Genomic DNA, 27429 nt, shown 5'->3' on the forward strand with positions numbered 1-27429 from the left:
AACTTGTAAAGCCGAGTTCGCACAGAGTATTTGTACATGTAATGTTTGAATAGGCTTAATTAACATACGTTGAAAATATGCCTTTAAACGTACATTTTAATGGTTGTAGTGTAAACTATGAAACGGCTTTTCAAAATTTGTATGACATTTGGATTGGATTATGGATTCAATGCTTTTTATATTAGTCTATACTAATAATATTATAAAGAGGAAAGGTTTGTATGTATGTATGTATATATGGTTTTCACGCATAAACTACTGGACCGACTTTGATGAAATTTGGCACAGATAATCTTTAGACCCTGAGGAAGAACATAGGCTACCTTTTATTGCGAAATCTGTACCACGGGCGAAGCCGGGGCGGACCGCTAGTTTTCTATATGATCTACAATTATTTTATTAAAAGGAAATATTTGATTGGTTGTAAGATTTTCTATAACGGTTAACTTCAAAATTCACGTAAATTTATTATCCTTCGAAAGGACTATTATTGGCTTTATTACAATAAAAATATACAAAGATAAAGCCATCGCTAGTTTTTAAATTGAAAATATTGTTGTAGCACTGAATTTCGTACAGTTAAATAAAAAAAAAACAAATTTACATATTATAACATTGCCCGATGTATTCACCACACATTAAAACCTGTTACATTAAATATGATTACATCTAAACGTAATAATTTTTCATCCAAAATACGTGAAACACTCAAAATGTACAGCTTTAAGTGGGTATTTCAAATCCGTTTTTAACGAGACGCAATGTGGCTTTGTGAAAGAAATCCTCCGCTTTTTCTTTTGATGTTCAACCTTAGAAATGTAGGGAATCTGAAGATAAAACCTTGTATGTTTTGTGTGTTATTGTGTTGTTTATGTGATCACAGGTAGTGCAGTTTGATAAACACGTTATCGCATGATACAATTTTCAAATGTAATCGTATCTAATTTCAGTTTTATTCGGGGAATTTTTAAACCTTTTTTAAGAGTTAAAATCCCTAGAACTCTACTTCATAAGATTCTACAACTACCGTGTTCTAAACTAAGATAGAAACGAAATTAAGTGTAGCCTATATATCACTCAGGAATAACGTAGTTATAAGCTCGTAAATAAGTCAGTAAAGTAGTTTCGGACCTTGTTGATTTCAAACAAGCAAAATCTTTCTTCTATATGTACTTATAATGTTAGTGAAGGCCACTGGTTATGGACCAATCGATAAATAAATAAAATAAATATAACGCAAATAACATAATATATTATTAAATAAGAATTTTTTATCCCGTGATCGCTCTTCCCTTTTCCAAAGCGTAATCCACTGCATATACAGCATCCGTTCGAACGTGTAATCAATCACTTACAAGTAACAAAGCAGTCTCTTGTCGGCTCTCTATGTGGTTAATGCACTTCTATAACTGCCAATTTATTTATAACTCTTTATTACAACGTTACATAAAGGAAAATCAGTATGTAATAATTCGGCCTTTTTTTGCAAATGGCAACGAATGACAACATACAAGACAATAGAGCGCGCGAGAGAAATAAAACATACATACACATACAAACAAACATACATTTATCTTTTCGATACAAACACCCGAAATAATAGCCCCACTTTGGTCGAAGATAAAAGCACTAATTATTAGTTAGTTACCTACATGTGTTATATTTTTGTCAAGAGATTGTACCGTACCTCAAAATACGTGTAAACAATTATTACACTTGTTTTTCCGAAATCGAGTAACAAACACGCAATAAAACAAACAGATTCAAGATTATTCATAGAATAGAACAAACTGGTTTATTTCAAGCCACAAATACATAATTAAACGCTAATAAAACAATGTTTACGTTGTCACGGTACAGACTAAACAAAAATAACGCTTCCAAGAACTTTACGTTTCAATCAAGATTTATTAAGATGTTAATCTATTGCGTTTTATACTATACTAGCTTTCCGCCCGCGACTACGCCCGCGTTTTCAAAAAACCCGCATAGCTGTTCCCGTTCCCGCGAGATTTCCGGGATAAAACCTATCCTATGTGTTATTCTAAGTTACCCTCTATATCAATGCTAAATTTTATTGTAATCGGTTCAATAGTTTGCGTAACAAACATACATACACATACATCCATCCTTACAAACTTTTGCATTTATAATATAGTAGGATTAGTAAGATGTCTTCTCTAGATACTGAAACACAACTTTTAAGTCATGTATTACATACATACGTATTATATAAAAACAATATTTACAAATCTATAATATGGTCATACACACATCTTGTGCGTATGTCAGAATGTTATAGTCACGTTTTGCCAGTCGTGCGCGAGTTTATTACTTCGAATTTACTAATTATTATATTTTTGGTTTCAGATTACAATGCTGCCTTGTGGAATGTACCTACTTATGTGACGTGGAGTTGCGTTTTCTCGTTTACCTTCCTATAAAAGAACGATCTATCTCTAGAATATTGATTATATAATAATGGTCTCTAAATTAACGCCATTATTTTTAATTGAGTCATTAACGGCACTTTTAAACTATACAAAAGAACGCAAATGCGATTTTTTGTTTAAAAATTAAAATGATCATAGACGTTTGCCTTTTGAGAAAATGGAGGGAAATTGCTAGCTTTATATTCACGCTTTCACTGCATAATTAGTGGGATTTTAAAAGGTTTCCAGATATACATTAGCTCTCTTCGTTAAGCTAATTTGTAGCAATTTCTTGAGGCATTAACTAAATCCTAGTTTTGTTTTACTTTGGAGTTAAGGTAATGAGTAACTGGTGTATAAAATGGTATTGTTTGAGTTTGAAAACTGACTGAAACTATCTCAAGTAGCTTGCACTTAAAATGTTATTTTACTGGCAAGGTTATTTTACGAAGTTTGATACTGTAAGTAATAATGCTTTTTGATTGTACTACGTATGAGTTCATCTTAGTATTATTTGTATAAAAGTTGCTATAACAATGTTTAAAGTCGAAAATATTACTGAAACATGACCGTTTTAAACCGAAACGCGGACTGTTCTTGGCAAAAACGAAAAAAAAAAAATTTAACAACTATTGAGATGTATCTATCTGTATTTTATAAATATTTATGCGGATTTTTGTGCCAAATAGTAGTTAGTTGGAGTCTGGAGACTATTGTTTTGCACAAATTTTGCACGAAACGTAAGTATTTATATTTCACAAATACGTTTCGTTTTAAATAATAATAAATAATACATGAAAGTCAAAATTGTACATGACTATCAGAGATATTATCAGCAAGTTTTGAAACATAACAGATATCCATTACGTTTTTATTTCTTTACAGAAGTTAAACTTCTATATGCTTTTACTTAGGTACTTTAATTGCGTGAATAAATATACAGTTATATGTGGTACTTTTTGTTATTAATAAATGTTTTTTCCTTAACAATAAGGGTGCTTTTCCGCCAATAGTGTGCGGGGATGTGTAGCGAGGAATGTGTTTGTAAATAACCAATAGTATCGCCACAGAATAATAACTAGTAGCTAGCTGCTAGCTAGTATCGCTTCGAACGCTAAACGCTTCAAACTTCAAACTAAGACCTCATTCACACGAGAGTTAAAAAAGCGTTGCGTTAAAACCCGGCGTTGGCGCTTTTTAAACGTTCTCTCTGTGGTTGTTCATACTAACGCTTTAAAATCACTCATGTCTCGTCTCTGGCTTCAGTAAGACGTGGAAATGGTTTCTGCTAAATTAATGGCACTAGCGATTTGTGTTATTAAAAGACGAAAAAGAAAACAAAAGGCATTCTGGGTACATCCTCTGAATGAACAGAGATACTTAAAAGGGCAGTTTGTGACACTGTACGAAGAGTTAAGGCAATACCCCGGAATTTTTTTAATTATTTTCAAATGTCTATAACGATTTTGAATACAGGAACGGACGAGACTCCACATTTATAATTAATAGTTCGGGATCAACAATCCACGACATCGTATTGATTTTCTGATGATTATAAGCACAACAAACACGTGCTACCGCTGAGCGAGCGTGCGGCATACTGAACGCAGCGCCGGCGCTTTTTTAGCGCTCGTCTGAATAATAGTAAGAAGTTTCCTATGGTCTATTTTATTTAACGCCCAACGCCGAGCGTTGAAAATAGAACACTGCGCGATAAAAAAGCGTCGCGCTTTAAAAGCGCTGACGTGTGAACATATACTTGGGAATGCATTTGTTCTATTTGGACGCTTTTTTAACGGACGTTAAAAAAGCTCTCGTGTGAATGAGGTCTTATTGTTAAAGAACATATTATATTTATGAAAAAATAAAAGTACGGTACTAATGTAGAAAAATTACTAACCTCTCTGTCTATCATATGCGTTAATACATTCACTGGTCTGAAACTGACTGATCAAGGCTGTTTTTCCCACTCCAGGGGCCCCCACCATGGCCACCCGATGGCAGGCGACCGGGCGCCGCTCATGCGTCTCCGGTGCTGCGGGTGATGCCGGTGCTAAGCTGCCGGACCGGGAGCGGCGGCGGCGGAACGAGTCACCGCGGTTTACTATGCCTGAAAACAAATGAAATGAAATAAATTTATTTGTCCATTTATGTTTTACAATTAATTTACGACAGTGGGCCCCAAACTAAGTGAAATGTATATAGTTTTATTGTTGTCTGTGAAATGTATTTGGTTTTATTGGTGTTTTAGTAAAAATAGTTCAAAATTGATTGTGAGTTGTATAGTCATATGTGATATTTCATGTATAGCTTGTTTATAATAATATGTTGACTACGAAACATATCAAACAACTAGTGGTTATTGTAAATATGGTTTTAAGTTATAAGTGAGGATATTAGCTATACTTTAATTAATTTGATTTATTAATGTGTATAATCTTACATTGCCATTCCATTTTGATGTAATTAAATACAATCTTCATAAGATATTAAAAAAGATATGAAAACGGTGTTATTTTAGTTTCATTAACATACCTACATTACGACGTGATAATTTAAACCTAATTATCTGAAAATGAACATAATTCACCCTTCACCAATAAATTGTTCTCAAAAATCGTTCTGACGGCAAGCTCTAATAGTTCGATATAACAGATCTTAATATCAAAGAAATATAAATCAATCCCAAACTTCTCACAATAGCCCAATAGCGGATAATAACTAATAATAATAACTCCAATGTTCAGAACAATACAAAATAATTAGCGAACTTATGAGTCGTGTAATGCAGCTGCAGTGGGCTGACGTCAATCTGTGTTTACTCACAATTTCGGTTATGAAAGCTAAATCCGGAGCAGACTTTGTTAACTGTTGCACTTAAACTGTAAACTTGTACGGGAATTCACCTGCTTTATGTTTCTGTGAATCTTTAATAGTAGATCTTGTGATGAATTGAGAGAAATATTCATAGTAGCTAAAAGTTCTTTGAACAATGCTGTGAGATCTCTTATCTATACTTAATATTATAAAGCTGAAGAGTTTGTTTGTTTGTTTGAACGCGCTAATCTCAAGAACTACTGATCCGATTTGAAAAATTCTTTCGGTGTTAGATAGCCAATTTATCGAGGAAGGCTATAGGCTATAAATATATCATCACGCTAAGACTAACAGGAGCGGAGCACTGCAGGTAAAACCGCGGGGCACAGCTAGTATAAGATATGTGGCTGAAGACTTTCAAGATTGCGTGACCCCGAGTAGTATTTGAAACATCCTGTTAGATGATCACGTCTTTAATTTCAGACATACTAGGTTTTATGTCAATATGTACGATATATAGGCCGGAAGATACTGACACAAAATTTCGGGTCATTTGTAACAGGATGGCGGTTCTACAGGGGTACCTATGCAATGACCAACACCATCCTGTTACAAATGACCCGAAATTTTATGTCAGTATCTCCCGGCCTAATATGTGTCTATACATAATATAATAGTACATTAGACGATATATTCTTCTCCTATCGTTTATATTAATCTTTGTTTACTAGTACATGTTATACTATTTCAACAATTTTAATTTGAACTCGATCCTTTAGAAAGAACGAGACATCAGTAATTCAAAGATAGAGATGTACAAAACTAGCAAATTAAGAAGCAGAAGTGCAAATAAAAGCTATCTTGTAGATACTGTGGAAATTATCAAAAACGTAAAAGATATATTTGATATTTACACACACAGATACACGAGACGACAGCACACCCGTATTGAATAGAGAATTTATACCACGTTTGGTAACTTAAAAATTCCGCACCAATTTTCCAGCCAGTTATTCGATGTAAGGTGAATGGAAAAATAATAAAGTTTGCGTGTTCAATCTGTCGGGAGCCAGGTTTTACGAGCAATTGACGTCATGTGCCAGAACGTGTTGCCTCGGGCGACGTTTAGTGTTCCTATGATGTCGATGCAGATTTGATTTTGAACGTTGTTGGTACATATTTTGTAATTCTATTAGATTTATTGGTTTTTAGGTATGAGTTAGGTAATGCATGCGTACAAAAAGTAAACTACGATTACAATGACTTAAATTGCTTTGGTTTAACATATCTATAGAGGAAAAAGTACAGTGCATTCATCGCCCAAAATTTGTTTAATTATTTTGATATTTATCGTGTTTTGGAAGTACAATCACTGATTAGTTCAAATTCATCGTTGTTACAATAACTGCCAACGACGTTTCACATATTTCGTGACGATGAAACATCTTCTTATTGTCATATCTGCTTTGTAATTCGAAAACAATAATATACGTATTATCACGATACATGTGGGGAACATTACAATACACACGACCCATTTCGTATAAACATTCTTTGTTAGATTCCCTTCAGAAAGTGAGAAGGAAGAACCCAAAACAAAGAACAATTATTTCCACACCACATTTAATTGTCACCCTATACCTACGTTCAAATTGTCATATATCAGACATTCAAATAGTATCTTTGCTGCTTCGCCGGCATATTTTTAAGAAAACTAATATGGTTCTCGTTCCCGTGGTTTGCGGAACAAGTACCATATTTATACCAAATTTGATCTGATGTTCAAATTGTAATAGAATAGTAGCTTTTTCCCCGCAGCTTCACCCGCGTATTTGAAGAAAAATTTGCATAGTTCCCGTTCCGTAGGATGTACGTCCTGTGTACTTTCTCCGGTTATAAACTGTATTTGTACCACATTTTAACCAAATCAGTTCAGTGTTTGAGGTGTGAAGAAAAGACAGACAGAAACAATCACATTCATAATATTAGGAGCATGGAGTATGGATTTGTACTATTTTTTTTACAAACAGAATCTTAATAGACAAGAAAACCCCTTTAATTTCACTAATGCTGTAACATCTCTGTTTGTTTGTGCTCAAATACTAGTCTGAAAGCTGTTCAGTTCCCTTTCATTCGTTTGATATGGTATGTATAGTTTACTTAGATAAATTGATTGTGATAGAGCACTAAGAAATATATTATTAAATCTATAATTGAATAAATTTTCATGTCTCTACTTCTGCTTTTTTATGACTGAACTTACGAGTCATATTATCAAAACTATCGAGGCGATTATTGAAGTTCGAACACAAACATAATCTTTGATTAAAAATTGAGATGAATTTGGAGATCAAAGTTATGCTACCTACTCGAGAATGGGCACGGGACATACCTATCTTATTTTCTTATTTGATTATCTTGATTATCTACAGAAATAATTTGCGGGTGTATAAATATTACCGAAAGAATTATAAAATAATTATCTTGTTCATTGAATCGTGAAAACACACTTGGTATACACCACAGGTATACACATATGGGTAATTTTGGCAAATATACTTTGACGGAAAGCATACAAAAAAGCCATTATTTTTTTTTCATTACGTTTACACGAAATTAAGTAATATATCACAACAAACACTACCTAATGAATACATTAATGTGTCTATGACACGCAGTGGATCGGAATTTCCGCGCTTTTAAAATCCAATGAACTGAATAACTCGATAGCAATCCTTTACAATAGTCCATTGACACGATTTTGCTGATATTGCATTATAATACCGCTTTTATATCATACAATAAGGGTCGGAGCAAACGGGCCACAAACCACAGCCACTGGTGGCCAGCGACAGCCACGTGACACTTTCTTTTCATATATTTTGTAAAGACGTAGCGCACACGTGTAGCCGTCGGCGACCACTAGCTACAACAGTGTTCACGTCACAATATATGAAAAAATGTGTCAAGTGGCTGTCGCTGGCCACCAGTGGCTGTGGTTGGTGGCCCGTTTGCGCCGTAGGTTTATTAACGCTAGGAAGCTTGCAGTTAGCCACTTGATCCCTGTGAGCGGTTTGCTAAGGCACGTGAAATTCATAGAATGTCTGATAGTTAGTATGCAAAATATCTTAACTTTAAAGGATATATTTCCCTGGATGCAAGTATATAAAGGATATACTTGCATCCAGGGAACTATGTTTAACAGTGCATGATGACGTTAATTATTTTCAGCTTAATACAGTTATTAAAAACCTTGTTTAAATATTACTGCAATTACATTTGTAGCCCCGCAATTATTTTGTTTTTTTTTTGCTTGCTAATAATTTGTTTTGTGCGTTGTTTTCTGTATTAGCGTAACTAGGAAACTGTCAAGACTACTTATACTTTTCAATACATATGAAATGTATACATATTTATCTTTATAGCATCGTACACTATAAATAGAAAAGGTACCAATTTTGTAGTTCTCCTAATCGCAGTACTTATTTAAATAAAGTTATCCAGATGACTACCCATGTAACTTTTAGTACCCTATGACGAGAAAAAGTATATTTCCTTCTGAAGGCTCAGTGATTATAATAATTACCAACTTGCGTGTCGGTATAGTAAGAAAATCGATCAACAAAGCATGTGGGAAGCATCAAGCACCTTTTAACGGTGGTTTTGTTTGCTACAGCGCTATCTATTTGCAGCGGTCTGCTGCTATGCAATTAAACATCCGTACCTACTATAAAATATAAAAAAAAGACATGTGGCACTTGGGGACTGCCGCGGTAAAGCTATTGCATGCTATGCCTTCAAGCCACACCTCCGCGCCCGTCGGAGTGGGGAGCGTGAGGTTTTTTCGTTACGGAATTTCTGGATTCGGTCCCCGCGCTCAAGGCCCGCGATAGAAGCTATGCAAAGCTATTAAAAAAAAACTTAACTAGAATATTGTAAACGCGAAAGTAACTCTATCTGTCCGTCTGTCGCTCTGTCTATTCTTAACACCTTAACCACTTAAATAGTTTGGATGCAATTTGGTATAAGGATAGTTTGAGACCTAATAACGGATATAGGACAATTTTTATCCTGGAAATCTACGCGGGTGAAGCCGCGGGCAGAAAGCTAGTGTTTATATTACAAATCATTGTTATAAGAGATGTTACAATTGGGAAAATATGAGTTGATGATAATATCTCTTTTCATTTTGTTTGTAAACATTATAACAAAAAGGTTGGTAAAAAATTATGTTTGAATAACAGGAACATTTGGGTTAAATTATCTCCATATTTCCTTTTATTTACTTCATTATTTACCCCGAGGGATGTTGAAGAGAGCAGTTAGTATCAGGATATAAAAATATGAAATGGCACATGCATGAAGACGCTAAAAGGACTCAGGTCACAGTAGCATTCGGGAAATGGTATTATGCTGAAATAGCTTCTCTCTTGTAGGGAATAAGAGCTAGATTACAATATTAAATGCCATTTAACGAGGTCAGATAAAGTTCAGTGATGTACCGTCCACACGAAGCTAATGAAGCCGATGAGATGATATTCCTAATCGTCACGCTATTATTAAAATGGTTATGTACCTATAATAATAGTAATTTCATATTGAAATAATGAATCTGGCTCTACAATTTTATGTGTAATTTGTATTACAATATTGTGAGTATGATTTATACATTTAGACGGAGAGTTATCTCATTGTACTTCGATTCTGAAACAAGAAAAGTTAAAGCCAAAATAGGAAATTATTTGATACAGGTTTTGCAATAATAACATTCATAGAAGTTTTTTTAATAGGAGATGATATAGGGAAACCCATACGTATTACCAAACTAAGAAAGCTCTATCTTACTAAAAGATATACATGCGACCAAATTATGCAAGCTAGTTGAATTCTATCGTAATAATAATCTTTCATAAAGACAATCAACATTTTCGTCCATACCACATCTTCAAACAATCTCCCTTGGACAGTAATTTTCACTACATAGCATAATGCATAATAGCATAAAACAAAGTCGCTTACTCTGTCGCTATATGTCCCTATGTAAGCTCAAATCTTTAAAACTTTGTTGTGTTTTTTTATAATAGATACAGTGATTCAAGGGGTAGGTTTTAGTATATAACTAGCGGTCTGCCTCGGCTTCGTCCGTGGTGCCTACATGTTTAAACTATCCTATCTCTCAAGTTGGATCGAACTGCACATGCTGTGCGAATTTTATTATAATCGGTTAAGTGGTTTAGGAGTCCATTGAGGACAAACATTGTGACACGAGATTTATATATTTTAAGATTTATAAGATTTTAGACAAAGCGGGCGAAGCCGCGGTCGGAAAGCTAGTTAATGATAAAATCGTTCCTAATTATACGCAAGGCCCAGTCTGGTACCATCATTATGCCATTATACGGACGTCACGGCTCTCTACGTATATGTTTATGTCAGATTTAGTGAGCTTCAAAGAGATTTTTATCATCATGACGTGGGTGCAAGATATATAGCTTATGGCATCGATTCATTCTATGCTGCGGTTTGGAAAATTTTGTAGTGCTTTTGGTTGAAATTTAATAGGTTGTGGTTTGAGCAATTAATTAATTATTATTTAAGCTGTTTGTTTAATATGTTATACTCAATATATTTGTCAATGTATCACATATTTTTTATACTTTTCATCATGTTGTTTTATTTTTATTGCCAAAATGCAATTAGGTAGTGTTAGTTCTTTCTTAAATATATAAACCTACCTAAACTATTTTTCTATCTAAAGAAGCTGCGCTAACGAGATAATAAATAGTTTTTGCTACCATCAATTTTGTTTTTGTGAAAAATAACCCATTCCAGACTCTATTTTATTTTGCTCTCGTAGTGCAATCGTTCTGTTGTCAATATCAAGCAATTTTTCATCAAAAATATATTAAAATAATTTGTTCTTATAAATCCTTACTAATATTAACAAAGATAAGTGTTTTTTTGTTCATTTGTCCTTCTTTGAGGTCGTAATAGAGCGATTCTATGTCATGATTTTAGTCTCTAGAGATACTGACATAAGTTACTTTTACCGCGGTGATACATATTCCCAAATCCCACGGGAATTTCCCTTAAAAGCTACAAGCTTGTGTAAGATATCATTTCCCATGGAAATTCTTTTAACCACGTAGTTAGAATAAATACAAATGTCACGGTTGATTTCAATTCATCCCCTGTTATACACTGACACCTCTGAGTTCTGTCTTTTCAGACGAAATAAACTGGAGTTGTTTTGGATAAATTTTGATATAGGTCGTGTGTGCGTGACAGAATATAAGGATCATTTCACCCTGTCAAAGTTATATCTGTTGCTATGACGTAGATTAATTATTGCGTTACGGTGAATTCGCCTTTTTTCATGTCTGTAACTGTATTTTAGTATCTTTTGGTCCGTCATAGGGATGGAAAATAGTGTTGAAATTTACGAAAGTACATTATAATACTTATAACATTTTATTTAAAGTACGGTGGACAATATCTTCTAACTTTTAGACAACCTGATTTTGATCCGAACTATTTTATATGTATTATAAATTATCTATTAGATTGTCCAGATCCAGATAAAGCCTATCTGTCTTTATTTAAGTAAATAGATAATGTAATATAACAAACATTTACCAGATGTTTCCCTTGAGGCTTCTGTATAAGATAAGAAAAACAAAACACTGTTCGGATTTTAAGGCGCGACTATCCCAAGTGACAATTAGGCTTATTCTACTGCGGAACAACACTTATGCAAATAAGCTCTATTTACTAGTGGAATAGAATAATATTTATGTTTATAATACCTACCATAAAGAGGGAACGACTTGTCCAAATTTGAAGGTACTCTCAAGAGGTTGAAGCTATATTTAGGGCTATATTATTGTTGTGATAATATTGTTATCGTTTTCTCAACTTTATGTGTGTTATTAGTTGATAAATAAGATTAGTAATAGGTAGGTTTCTATAAAAAATATTATAAAGAAATTTTAATTACCGATTCCGGCTTACTTTTTATTACTAAAGCGCTAAACAGATATTGATTAATTTCGTTTTAAGATGGATACTCTTAGATAAATCACGTGCTTATAACTGTTACTGAAAAATTTATCGTGTATAAATTATTCATGAAAAACGTTTATTTTTTCACAAAGTGAAGATCGACTGCGAAAAAATTCGAGCTTTAAACATTATCAATTTAGGCTCTCAAAAGGCGGCCATATTTAATTTAATGTGACGTCACAAAGCCTGTGGACGTTCTAGACGGTTCTAACGATACCCCATTTGTTAAATTATGATAAATTTAGTATTTAAATTCTGGTATAATAGGCATCATAACTTTCGTTTTAGCTTCAACGTTTTAAACAGAAAGTGCCAAAAATGTGATAGGAAAGGAAAACAATACGCTTAAGCTTTTCATCCATTATGATTATCATTTTTGCACGCCTCATAAGCGAAGCGTTGAGGTGGGTACTACTGTCACTTCGCGCAAAATATCTGATTTTTCAAACTTAAAATGTCTTTATGTATCATACATTGCACTTGTAAGATAATACATACACACACATATTAAGAAAAAACACTATTTTTAACGTTCATGATATTTTTTATGTCATTTTTGTTATTTAAACTAGTTAAAAAACAGTTTAAAAAAGTTCTGTCTTGGACGTCCGTGTGTCTGTATGTGCGGATCCTTTTTCTTGTTAACACGATAGCGACCGAAATACTTTACTAATCGAGTCTTTTTTTTTCTCTTACGCTTGAGTATGCTCAGGAATAGAACCCTTTCATTTTTCGGGGTCTGATTCGATGTGGTTTAATTGTTATTAAATAAACAAAAATAATAATTAATAAATATTTATTTAAAAAAAATTATGAGGCGTGCACTTTTGGATTTTCCAAATTATTTAATTTAGCCCACAAGTTCCATAGTATGTCCATTATAATTTTATAAAATTTTCATTACTTAAAAATTTCTACAACTCTACATTAAAATTACTGAATTCAGCAAATTCAAGTGATGGTGAATTGGGCAAGCTCAAGATAGTTTAGGGAAATAAGGATTTATGTATATAGAGCGCTATAATATATGTTTATGTATATACAAGTATTGGTTACACTGTTAATATAACACAGGAACGACTGACTGAACAGATTTACATGATTTTTGGTCTGTTTGAGTTATCTCCGCTAATAATAATAATAGTTAAAAAAAACTAAAAAACACGCTTTTTATAGAAACCGAACTAAAAAATGGAATAATTTTATCAAATTAGTGTATTGTCATCGGTCCTCAATAAATCTACAAAGTTTGAACGAAATCTGGCCATTTAAAGTGGGTCAAAATCGCGCCCAAAGAAGTCGGTTACAAACAAACAAACATACAGGTGAAGCTAATATAAAGCGTGTAAAAATAAGGTTAATAACGTACAACTTATAGCTGGAAACACAAAAAGAAGTCTACCCTGGATAGTTAGTTATTTATAGAAAATATTAGTTTCAGCTTGTTATAAAGTGACATTCTGTTTCTATTATGTGCTAGAAACATAACAGACAGTGTCATCCGGCTTCGATCCTTATCTGGAGCACGACAACCAACCTTGATCGACTTTCTATAAAATGTCATATTAATTTAAATTATTAAGGCTGTTTTCACAGCTTCTGTGTATGTTCAGTTTAACATAAGTGGTCAGCATAGTGTAACTTATCATATCAAGTAAGTTGTCAGTTAAATTCCTGCTGTATACGCAAAAGTTTGGATATATGGATGAAAGAAAGAAACAGAGAAGTCATTTATAAAATTATTCTTATTCTTATTTTAAGACACACAACCATTGGTAACATTAAAAACTATTTAAAGTAAGAATAATAGGTAGTTTAAAAAAAACTAAAAAACACGCTTTTTATAGAAATCCGAACTAAAAAATAGAAAATTTTATCAAATTAGTGTATTGTCATCGGTCCTCAATAAATCTACAAAGTTTGAACGAAATCTGGCCGTTTAAAGTGGGTCAAAATCGCGCCCAAAGAAGTCGGTTACAAACATACAAACATACAGGTGAAGCTAATATAAAGCGTGTAATAAAAACATAAATTAATGTGTGGTTGTCTGCTCCAAAAAAAATGTATGTTTGTTTCTCTTTCACTCAAAAAGCTTATCGAATCTGTATGAAGTTTTGTATATATAGTTTGGATGAGCATTGAGCATAATTATAATATGTTAGTTCTTAGCTAGATACCATGCGAGTGTCGCCGCGGGTTCCAACTAGTCTAATACGTCAAAAAGTGTTAAATAGGCTATCAGAGACACTATCAGTATATAATAAAATCGGCCTTTAGTCATCTGAAATGTTGTTGGAAGCTCTAAAGTAATTATGTAGATTCTAGACCCATTTATTAGTGGAACGCTTATAGACTACAGGCCCATGTTGAAAAAATTATGGGTCATTTGACCCACCACCTGACCTATCTAGAATGATATAAGAGCATAAAATAATAAGATTCAGCACTATGACGTCACTTGTAAGCTGTCCACCTGAGTGCAGATGAGAATTCGAAGGTTCAGGTAGAGATTTTCTCCCCTTGTCTCCATGATTTTTGTACGGCGTTGCGGAATAATGGCTTAAAAGCAGTATATAAATAGTATGACACAGATGCCGTACAAAAATGGTGGTCCACAAAGTCGGAATTTATTTTTATTTTTCGACAGTTGCCGGGGTAAATTTGGTCATTTGTTTTTTACGGCATCTGTGTCATACTACTTCTATACTACTTTTAATCAATTATTCCGCAACGCCGTACAAAAATCATGGAGACAAGGGGAGAAAATCTCTACCTGAACCTTCGAATTCTCATCTGCACTCAGGTGGACAGCTTACAAGTGACGTCATAGTGCTGAATCTTATTATTTTATGCTCTTATATCATTCTAGATAGGTCAGGTGGTGGGTCAAATGACCCATAATTTTTTCAACACGGGCCTGTAGTCTATTAATACAATTATGAAGTTAGTTGTAATGGCCTGCCAATTTCAGTTAAAATGACTGACACATTATATCCATTCTATTATATTTTACCTTTGATTTGCTTTGATTATTATCGCAAAAGCATAATTATATGGACATGTTTACTAATGTTCATAAATATGTGGTCTCTTGTTATCACAAAAAAGGATTTCAAACGAAATATAGGAAAAAGTTGACAGACAAATATCACGAAGAAAATTGTCTAATTATAAAATACTTTATACATTTATAATTTTGTTGTACTTATTAGTCAAGTGACTTATTAGGCTGACCGACAGAATCCCCTTTCACTAAATTAAAGAAAAATAGCTCTTATACACATCTAATTAAGATCAATTTGCAAGATCGTAAACAATGGATACTTGAGTTAACGAATATATACGAGGGGACCGAGCTCGGTTAGACATGCTTAAAAAGGCCTGTAATGTCAGGTTGGGTATGAATTACTGAGGGTTTTAGCCGAATTTCTAAATGGCAAAGATAATATATTTTGAATGATATATTTCCTCTACAATGTTTTTTCTTTAATATTTTTAGCGCAAGAGAACGGACAAAGTATTTTTTGGTTCATAAATAAATTTGAAATTTCTGTTGTTTTTCATTCATATTCATGTTTACAATTACAACATTGGGGTGATTTTACAATCTGGGAATAAGCTTTCCTTGATTGAAAATATTATATTTGTTTTTGCCCGTCGTTTACATAGATAATATTATGAGCGACCTTATTTATCTTCCTAATACAAATATTTCAACGAATGTATTGAAATGAATTATTGACAGCCAATATGATTAGTCATCAAGTAAACTAACTTAGAAAAAAAGAGAAAAATATCTAAGAGTATGAGTTATGACGTCACAAGATCTTTACATAGATAAAAAATATATAATCATTCTTTGTTTACAGATACCCTTGTGGGACTCCACATACCTTCTCAACACAATAATTTACATTGAAATACGAAAACACATGTATTGTTATAGTTCAAGTCTATCCTATGAGAATAGCAACATATTTATATGCTAATGCGCATGTTGACCAAATATCTACAGAATCAAATAACTCTAGAGATCTCTATTTACCTGTAAAGCCAGGATATTAAAAAACTTTTTTATGTCCCAGGAAGGGAGTGCCACCTGAAAATAACGGCTAAACCTGCGTTATTTTGAAATCGTATCTTTCGTAATCGTATCTCTTTATACAAATAAAATAAAAAAGTGTTATAACAAGGATTTTAATATTATTAAAATACTAATGCGAGTTATCAAATAAACTGAAATAATAAGGCAGGGGTCAGATTAAATCAGACTATACAAAATACATGCAAAGATACGTTTTAATTTAAAAAATCTGGTATACAAATTACGTATTTGAATTAGTGATTTAAAACAAACTAAACTATAACCTTAATACTTTTTTTAATTTCATAAATGGATAGAATTTGTAGCTTTATAAAAAAGAAGATTAAAACTCTTCTTCAATGCATCTCAAATGCAAATAAATAAGATGTAGAGTTATTTTTGTAACTACAGAATAAAGCTTCTAAGGCATAAGTCAATATGTGCAATCTCTAATCTGAAAATGCTGATTGCTTAAAGTGGGTAGTTTCATCAATTTCGTTGGATTTGTAAACATTTTCTGTCGAAATGAAATTATTTGCATTGGACTCTCTCCAATACGTTATGGCCTGATTGAAATCATTAGAAGCGGTAATTCAATGTAACAGCATAAAGTAAGAGTTGTATTTGATATTGAATAATAAAAGAGAATGAAAATAAATAGAGGTTCGTATTATAAATGGACAAAAAGCCAGCTGTCACGGAAGGGTTCAAATATCAAGGGTTTTGTGTGAAGCTTTCGGAGCTTGTAGCTTTTGTCGGCGCGGCGCTTATGGTTCAGAATTTGGTGGTTTCAACTGTTTATTTTATTCCCTGTAGTCAATAGGTTTAAACCTATTTTCATAAAGAGGTGTAAAATATAAGTCAAAGGAAATAAGAATGTTAGTATAAACAGTAAGAAATACGGATTATTTATTCAGTAGATTTAATCATCTAAATATTATGTACTATATTATTTTGTGTGTAGATAGGTACTAAAAACGTACGGTATCTCAAAATTCTGTTAATGCTGCATGCTTTGTCATATAAGATACCTTTGCTTATTATTTAGGAAATAACTATTCCAGAAGAACATGTATTGGAACAAAGTTTCTTATCGCGCGTTGTGAAAGGGGGCTAGACGGAAAAAATTCTTACGAAAAGTTGTCACGACACTTTTTGCTAGAGTTGTAAGCCGTGCGGCGTGCGCGTGGTTCTCTGTCTGTCTCTCTCTAACTTAACACTTCGTTCCATCCGGATTATAGTCTAAAACAGTATGGGGAGAAATATATATATGATCGTAAACAAAGTATAGGAAAATTACGTAAAATATTTTCATAATGAGTGAAATACAAACAACCGTAGTATTTCTTTTGATATTGGATACATCAGAAATGGAAGTTATTACAAATAACTTGCGTATAATTTCCGCTATTCTCTCATGGGGTTCCTTTGAAATAGCTTTCAATATTTTCTCTATAGATATGCTTTGCAAAGCGGTGGTAATATCTTTCTATTATAACGATTAAAAACGCTTTAAAAGTATTCAAGTTGAAAAAATAAATGTGTGAGGATTCGATAATCTCTTCTTTGCGGCCTTATCATCGTTTAGGTATACTGTTAATGCAATAGTACTCTGTATATGGTACCTATAGATTTTTAAAACAAGCGCACATAGAACCAATTTGGATTGCTTTAAAAAATAATCTTTATTTACATAAGGGCCGATTTTTCAATGCTTGGATAAAACTTATCCGTCCAATAAAGTATTACACGATAATATTAAAATGTCACGTAAACTGTCAAATACGGGCTAATAATTAGAATACGTTTTTGAAATGGTAGTTTTATACATTATTCGACGAATAAGTTTTATCCAAGCATTGAAAAATCGGCCCTAAATGTGGCTTTACAAGTTCTATCTTTTTTAAGATATGTATTATTAAGGCAAGATACTTATCTCATATTACATAGTAAAAACATTTTAAATTTAAAGTTTGATAGTAGACTAGCTTTCCGCCGGCGGCTCCGCCCGCGGTTTCAAAGAAAAACTCGCATAGTTCCCGTTCCCGTGGAATTTCCGGGATAAAACCTATCCTATATTACTCGTGGATAATGTAGCTTTCGAATGGTGAAAGAATTTTTAAAATCGGTCCAGTAGTTTATGAGCCTATTCATTACAATCAAACAAACAAACAAAGTTTTCCTCTTTATAATATTAGTGTAGATACACTTTATCCGTCAGTAGGTAAGCAATAAATGCACGAAATAATTTCGCATTGTAAAGCGCGTCACACGCGGTGAAGATACTATAATATTTTATCTTAAGATACTGTTATATTTTATATTACAGTATCATAACGCATCCGGTATCAGCGTTCGGACCATCATTTTTCTTTTTGTCATTGCGTACTAAAGACCCCTGTAGAACCGCCATCCTGTTACAAATGACGCGAAATTTTGTGGGTATACTGTAATATAAAATATAACAGTATCTTAAGATAAAATATTATAGTATCTTCACCGCGTGTGACGCGCATAATTGTTTGTTCTAACCCTGAATTCTGTCTAGTCATTACTGATGTTTATGTGAATGTTAGTAATGAAAATGTGTATTTGATATTTGTAATTTTTTAAGTCGATAGCATAAAAATCAAATACAGTCCCGTAGAGAAATATCGTGTACCTAGCCAATATTAAATATTTATTCGAACTATTTGTTTTTTTTTCGGTTATATTTCTTTAAATTTCTAGAAAGTTATTTCTCTTTTTGTTAATACTGTTAATATATATTCATGTTAAGTTTCCCTACCGTCTGCGTTAATAACTAGGAAGATAGTTAGCTAAGAACTAATTAAATGCAAAGAAAACCTTCGACTTTCATCACACATACAAACATATTTCTTAACACTATGCGAATGAAACTAATAAATACAAATAAACAATACGATTTTAAACATTTTATTTCATTTAACACATAGGTACAAATAAACATGTGATCACGATCTTCTGTTTCTAACCTTTAAATTATTTCCTGAACATTAACAGCTATTCCACCCTTAAATAAAAACATTTCCTCATCAATGAATTGGTGTTCGATCCTATTAAAAGTGCTTATGAAAAGCAATAAGCAACCGTGGCCTTGTCAAAAACGTTTGCGGACGTCAATCAAACGGGTTGGAAGTTAAAGGCGTAGGCGGTGTGAAAAATATTCGATCATAACACATTTATACGTGTTTCAATGTGGATGAATTACAGGAAATTGTGATGAATTCTGTATGGCGATAGCAAAGCTTATCAGCAATATTTAACAATTTAAGATAGGTTTACTTTATTGTTTAGGTACTAGTTTTCCGCGCGCAGCTTCACGCGATTTGCTGAATACTTTACAAATTATAACCTACATATACCTTGCTCTTGAATTACTCTATCTATTAAAAATACTTCAAAATCCGTTGCATAGTTTTAAGGATTTTAGCGTATATGGGCAGGACAGCGACAGCGACAGCGTTTTTATTTTATATTTTATACTACGTGATTGTATATTGTATAATGCTATTATACCTATGCAAAATAATCCTTAATTTACCTTACTAACCAAACTTACCTTTAACTTACCTTTTTAACCAAACATATATTATGTTTGGTTAAAAAGGTAAGTTACACATTATATTATTACTCGTCAATGGAACTGTATTTAAGGATAATAAATATATTGTAAAAATTATACATATATTCACACCACTACTAAAATAAAATTTACTGGGTAGTGGTTTGAATATTGTTTAATTAAACAATTAAATCGTTATAACAACAACTATTTTGGGGTGATCTTCGCATTATAAAGGGCTTGTCTTATGATATTTCGAGCTTGAAATGTTAACAGGCCTAGAATACTCTATTATATTAATGGACCTTGAACTCTATGGTACCTATGGAAATATCAAGATATGAAAAGATATCAAGGTGTTTACTGTTTATACTAGGATTAGAAGACAACTTTTATAATTCTAATAACTTTTGTAACAGTTTAAGAAGCGGGCTGCTAACTACTCAGTGCTCAATGAAATCTTATTAATTATTATTTTTAAGTTATTTCACGTGTATGCGTGTGTGTGTGTGTGCGTCTGTGTGTGGGTATGCGTGTGTACCATCGTAGCATTCACATAAGCAACGATTTAATAAAATGTGTTTTACATTAATTTCGAAGAATGTTACCGTACTCTTTTATATTCTGAAAGAAGTTTTTAACCACAAGTGACTGCGAGTAAAACCGCGTCACGTAGCTAGTGTTATATAGAGGCACGCTTCAATTCGTAGCTTATTCCCTAATACCATGGAACGTGTTCGGAATATATTATAAATACGGACAGGAATAGGTACACGTTTGCTATAATTATAGTACCTACGGGAGGTGTAGCGTGAATGTTTTAAGATTGAGGTATTGAGGTTTCATTAATAATTGTAGACGTTTGATTCCGAATTAGTTTATACTAGATGCACTATGTTTAAATGAAAATGAAAATGAAAATGAAATAACTTTATTATGGACATATTATGAAAAAAAGATACAATTTAGATGAAAAAAAAGGAACTTAAAAAAAATACATATGCCATAATTAGGCCAACCACTCAGTGTGTCATCACTGATTTTCAGTGGCCGCCTTAGGATGTCAACAAATATAGTACCTATTATTTCCTTTAGACTACAGAAACCCCTGTAGATGAATATGGGCGGTGGACTCGCTTACGATCAGGCGCTCCACAAGCCCGTTTGCCCACTCTAATATATAAAAAAAAGACGTTTTCTTCTCTTTTAAAAAGAAGTACGTCAATAATAAGCTTTAAAGTAGGTAGGTATTCTGTTTTACTTTCCAATACATCATAATATGAATAATATGATGCTTACTTTCCAAAAGCAATTTTCATTGATAAAAATAAACAAATTAACAAGGAACTCATGTAGGCTGCATAAAGCATATCTATTTGTATAGTTTATTTTTATATTCATGTCTATTTTCCATATAACCAATGTGGTAGAAAATTACTCAGATTCAATGTTCATAGCACAATTATTTTACAATAAACGTAATAGAAAAGATGACTTATAACTTCACAGTGATACAAATAGCTTTCTTAAAGTTTTATATCACTGTTAAATATTTACAAATTCGCATTTCAATTGTTCAAATATGTACCTTATCTTTCTTCACACAGAACTCATTATTGCCCAAACGACCCAAAGTCCAAAGTCCACAAGAAAACGAGAATGGACTTACAACTTTAGCCCAAGTTTAAATTGAGGTGTAATGTATACTGTGGAGGGTTTCCACAATCGCTCGTGTTACGCTTTTATAAACTTTCAGCTTAAGAGCCCATTATACTGAAAGTTTAGGCATTTTAGGCACTGCGAGACGGCTCGCGCCCGCGTTGCGCAGGAGCCGGCGCGGCATGAACTCCGGTGACCTATGAAGGCGGGCGAATACGCCACAGTATAAATAAATCAGTAGTTCGATTTTATTTGCTATCGTAGGAATGTATTTGATAAATAAATTTACTACTTATCCTATACCATTAAACGAGCAATATTTGCATTTTTATATATTTGTTTGTATATATACAGTGTGGAAGTTTTCGATGTGCCCTGAATGGAAAGTACTTGAAATACAGGGATAGCAAATTTTTCTGAAAGGTAACATTCCTTTTTCAAATTTTACTTTATTATTCAAATCGATAGAAACAATATAAAAGATAATTTATTGTTAATTTCTCGTAAAAATATTTGCTCTTAGAAATAAAAATATCATGGAATCTAACATTTTTATTGTAGAATCAACATCATCTCAACATAAAGAACGCTTCTGGTTTATTGGTCTATTTTATACATACATTTAAAGTTTAAAATTAAACTCTCGTTCTGGATACATTAATTTATTTTCTTCTGAAAATATTGGTAATAATAATTAAAAGTAAAACAAATAAAAAAGGCAAAATAATATGTAATTGAATATAAGTATGTAATAAGTATGTTAGTGTATTCAACCAACTTAAAAAAGTGTGACTATTTTACAACAAGGTAATTTTTAAAACATTTTACAAGGTAATTTTTTTAAATCACTACATAGTATAAAACAAAGTCGGTTTCACTGTCCCTATGTCTCTATGTCCCTTTGTACGCTTAAATCTTTGAAACTACGCAACGGATTTTATAGTTCTTTCGATTCCCGGTCGAAGAAAATGAATTTTTGAAAATCTTTGAATGCAGTTCTATTTCTTTTTAAAAATAAAGGAAATTTGCTATCTCCAGTATTTCTAGTACTTTCACCCAGGGCCCATCGAAAATTTCCACACTGTATTTACAAACAAATATATTAATATGCAAATATTGCTCGTTTAATAGAATAAGAAGTTAATTTATATTTACAACAATAATCCTAGGATAACAAACAAAATCAAACTACTGATTTATTTATACCGTGACGTGCTCGCCGTTTTACTCGCCGCTCGGTTCTAATACGCGAGCGGCGACTACAACGTGGTCGGGAGCAAAACTAGCACAGGTCCTCCTTCGATGACGTCCGGCTGGACTCTGGCGGCACTGACGTGGTGCGCGCGAGTCGCATTTTACGTATTATATTTTATATAGAAAAAAATAAGGGCTAAATTATAAATCTATCCAAAAATTTCCCTGTAAAACCTGATTAGTAAATGAAATGTAAAATTTTCATAAACATAGCGTTCCCCTAATTCTCATAAAACTGATTATGCTTTCAAAATCGATGTTACTTCTGATTTTTTTTTGATCGAGTTAAATGTTTAATATTGTGTTTTTATCCAAAAAAGTCACTAGATCAAACGTTTATCTGTGCTATATATTTTTTTAGGATTTTAAATATGATGATTTATATCCAAAAACCATGATTTAGAAACATACATTTTGAACAAGGGCCCCTTAAGGGATCAGAATATATTCATAGATAAGAGTATTTTTGTTCTATACCCAAAGGTGCTAAGGTAACCCTCGTACAAAGTACTTCAAGACAACAATGTTAATTTCTGACTTTAATGTTTTACCGTGACACATGTTTAAGTCTATATAAACTACCTAATAAGGCATTTTGATTATTTTTGAAGTGAAACTTTTTTGGCGCGTTGAGAGCAAAATTTCAAGGTCGCGTCATGACAATACCGTCACGTCATGGAGTAAGGCGACGATTTTGTTCTCTTTGAATCTTGCTCAAGAACTTCTTATGACACGTGTGCTCGGCACACACGCTCTTTTTTAAATACATGCAGAAACTACTGGACAAGAGAAATACATACAAATATATTGAAGAAGTAAGAGTATAAAATATAATATTATTTTGTAGTAAGAGAGTTCACTAACTACTCATTAACTCAGGTGTTAATTATTAAATGGTAAGAAATAAACAGAGTTCACAATAAAATCGTTTAATTTCGTAACATTTCTATCAAAGGGAGACAATTGCGAACGACATAATTATTATGTTTTCAAGACGTTTAATTAACATCGCTTTGGTTTCGAAGCAATTAATTTGTCGATCATACCTTGACGTCAATTTATCTACGTTTAAAGGGAAATAGTAAGTTGATTGGTTATTTTTATTTATTAAAATAAAAATTAGGTACCGTTATATGTCCAATGTCCTCTAATATTCTTGATTTATGACATAAAATGTAGAGTAAATTATTCATTATAAATACGCAGTGGATCGTATTCTTACGCTGTTTTCCAATATCTACATAATATATAACATAGTGTCTCCAAAAATACTAACAAAGACCTCCCACTTCATTATAATATCCTATAACGAGTCGTTAACACTCACACACATGCATGCACGCACACACATGCAGCTCATCTTAAACTCTACTTCCCTTCTACATTTGGGTGTAAGGAAATTTATTGAGGAAAATCGATGACCCATAACGATTAAATGTGTCAGTGGTACGATACAATCTTTTCAGGTTTATATTATTTAAAGTGGTATGTGATTAGTGGTAAAAGGTTTGTGTTTGCTCGTTGATTCGGTCGCTTATGACCTTTTACATATAGTTTTTGGAAGGAAATGTTATTGAATTCAAACCTTTGAATTATTATACTGACTTTGATATCTAGACAAGGCATTTTCGTATCAATAGTATTCGTATAAAACAAGGGCAAACAACAGAAACAGGGGTTCCATATTTTCATTAGTAAAGTCCGTTTTGACCCAAGATTACATTGGAATTTCGGTGGTATTAAGAACACCTAAAACACGAAATAAAAAGGTTTGAGTTCGAGTTTGACTCCATTAACGGGATTTTAATAAAAGGCTATATCAAACTTTTCACATTAAAACATTTGCTGAAAGCAAATCGTAATCGTATATGCTAAGTTTGAAATCTTGTGAATGACGAGCTCAGGGAATGTTCTAATCGTCGAATTTAATTATGAATATATTCCTTGGAATGTTCTCGATTTACATCCCCGTAAATCAGACAATTCGGTGACACCGTATCTTATTTTCCCGCGTAAATGCGCGCCAAATTCATTCGCCATTCTTATTGCGAAATTCGTACTGTTTTATGGTGTACAGTTGTGGTTTTATTTTATATTTGGTATGAAATGCTATTGGAGACTAAGTTTTTACTTTCTACGAGTTAATCTATATATACTCAATATTATGAAGCTGAAGAGTTTGTTTGTTTGAACGCGCTTATCTCACTAACTACTGGTTCGATTTGAATAATTCTTTCGGTGTTAGATAGCCCATTTAGCGAGGAAGGCTATAGGCTAGGTATATATCATCACGCTAAGACCAACAGGAGTGGAGCAATGCGGGTAAAAGCGCAAGGCACAGCTAGTGTAAAAAATATACCCCAATGTTACGAAAACTACAGCTTCTTACAAAATTATGGAACGTTTTGCTTGAAATTTAGCTTCAAGCTTGCTTCTAGAAGGCCATTAATTGACTTGATGTTGGTACTATATTATATTATCTGTGCTTATATGTTATTATTATGTTACATTGAAGTGTTGTTTCCTTTTTTATCGATTACTGCGATAAAACAAAGCCTCTATTTCCTCTGCCTTTATTCTTTCGCTTTAATGCGCTTTTATTAAAAAAAGCCTTTCCTTTTTTTCTTTTTATGGAAGGAAATTTTCATCACAATATGTCGTGTTTGTGAGAAAGGTCAAAGGTAAGAGGTTATGGCTCTACAGGTTTATCAAGAAACATATACCTAGTGTTATTTGTACCATGTATTTTAGTACAATCGTGTCGTAGCTATATATCTACATGTATCATACACATATATCTACATGGGTACATATGTACCCACAGTTATTTTTCTTATAAAAGATAACAAACAAAATATACAATTTTGTGGTTTAATGAAAAATATAAGTACACGTATTACTTATGTATGTATTTATACTTAAATTTTCACGTTATAAGCTACAATTTTACTAAGTTTTCATACATTTGGTATATCATTCATATGAATCGCTTCAGTTATAGACTTATATACATACGTTTTAAAGATAGGAAAAATTGTATGAACTAAGTTTATTATTAGATAATTTATGTAACCGCTAACATATATCACACAATTGTTTACGTTATATTTATATTTATATGCGACTATTTTAGCAAGCTCGTAAAATAGTAAATGTTTTGTGTTACGTTGAAAGTTTTATGGGCAACGCAACAGGTCTTAATATAAGAGGGGAACGATTTGCAAAAGGTTGTAATAAATAACATATTGAGGGGTTTGAAATAAATTCAGAGGAATAAGGAACGGAATTGGACCATTTTCCTTGAGTAGACGATGTTTAAAACGCGTCACCGAACCTTCATTTGCGGGGTTCTTGAGTTTCTTGGGAAATAATTAAAAAAATTTTAATTTCGTTAGCGTCTGTAACTGTCATTGGATGCTCATTGCTCCAGTAAAATTAACTTTTTGTGTTGTATCTATAGGTATGTCGTTTTATAATTGGTTGCGCTTTTTAATTAACTTCTTAATAATTACGGGTATAATTAATAAGCCTTCTTTCAAACTTCGCGGTTTGCGGTTTGCGGTTTTTTTTAATAGATAGAGTGATTCAAGAGGAAGGTTTATATGTATAATAAAATCCATTAAATAGTGGAGAAGTACTGTTATTTTTGAGGTTTCTAATGTGATGTCGTATAAAATTACATTTTTTCCGCTTATATTGCAAACGCAGGCTGAACCCTACGAGTTTTATCAAAATAATGTACTAAGTATTATACACATTGAAAAGGTCTACAGAAAAGTCCGCGATGGCACATGTCTATCTCTTATGGATAACCCACAATAACTTTTTTTTGTCATTTACTTTTTACGACAAATAATGGCTAATTTTCGATGCGATTTTAACCAATACAGCATTAATCCTTAACCAATTAAATACCTCGAATACATTTTTCATTTAAAATAGATCTATATGACCCTTTACACCGTAAGATTTAAGTGAATATTTTCGAAGATATTAAAGATTTAAAAAGTGTGCCCGTGCGAAGCCGGGGCGGGTCGCTAGTATTCTTTATAGCAGAGCAAGTAAACAAGGATTCGAACAAGTTACGTAATATTTATACCCTAAAAGATTACATAAAACGACGTCCTTCCATATTACCTGTGATATAAGTTTGAAAGACATTCTAACCAGTTACGACATCTAAATTGTATTTCTCAGAAAACCTACGATCGTATTTTCATTTTCTGTAAGTAAATGAAAGATGTATGTATTCTGTGCATTAAAATGATACCTGGCTTTGAGGTTTCCGTTCCTTAGCATTTAAGTAAATTAAAGATGACTGATATCGCCTTGTGTATACAAATAGTAGGTACCTGGGATTACACAAATTAACACAGTATAAGTCTTCATTATAATATTTGTAGAAAGTATATCCATACTTACATTATAAATGCGAAAATTTGTGAGGATGGATGCATCTCTTTCACGAAAAAGCTATTGGGATTTTGATGAAACTTTACAGTTATATATAGGTTACTAGCTGTGCCGCGCGGTTT

At 32.6% G+C, this 27429-nt stretch overlaps 1 protein-coding gene across 1 annotated transcript in view; it reads right to left on the reverse strand.

Annotated features, from left to right (window-relative positions):
- Rgk3 (Rad, Gem/Kir family member 3) overlaps nucleotides 1–27429 on the reverse strand; it is a 126405-nt gene that overhangs the window by 18837 nt on the left and 80139 nt on the right. The window contains exon 2 of the mRNA XM_089701961.1: nucleotides 4333–4542. Within this exon, the coding sequence (XP_089558087.1) occupies nucleotides 4333–4542 (210 nt within the window). The remainder of the gene's footprint in view (nucleotides 1–4332; nucleotides 4543–27429) is intronic.

The sequence above is a fragment of the Colias philodice genome, chromosome 12 (assembly GCF_061535455.1).
Source record: "Colias philodice isolate Cphi_HAF_F1 chromosome 12, ilColPhil1 Martin Lab GWU primary, whole genome shotgun sequence".
Taxonomy (NCBI): domain Eukaryota; kingdom Metazoa; phylum Arthropoda; class Insecta; order Lepidoptera; family Pieridae; genus Colias; species Colias philodice.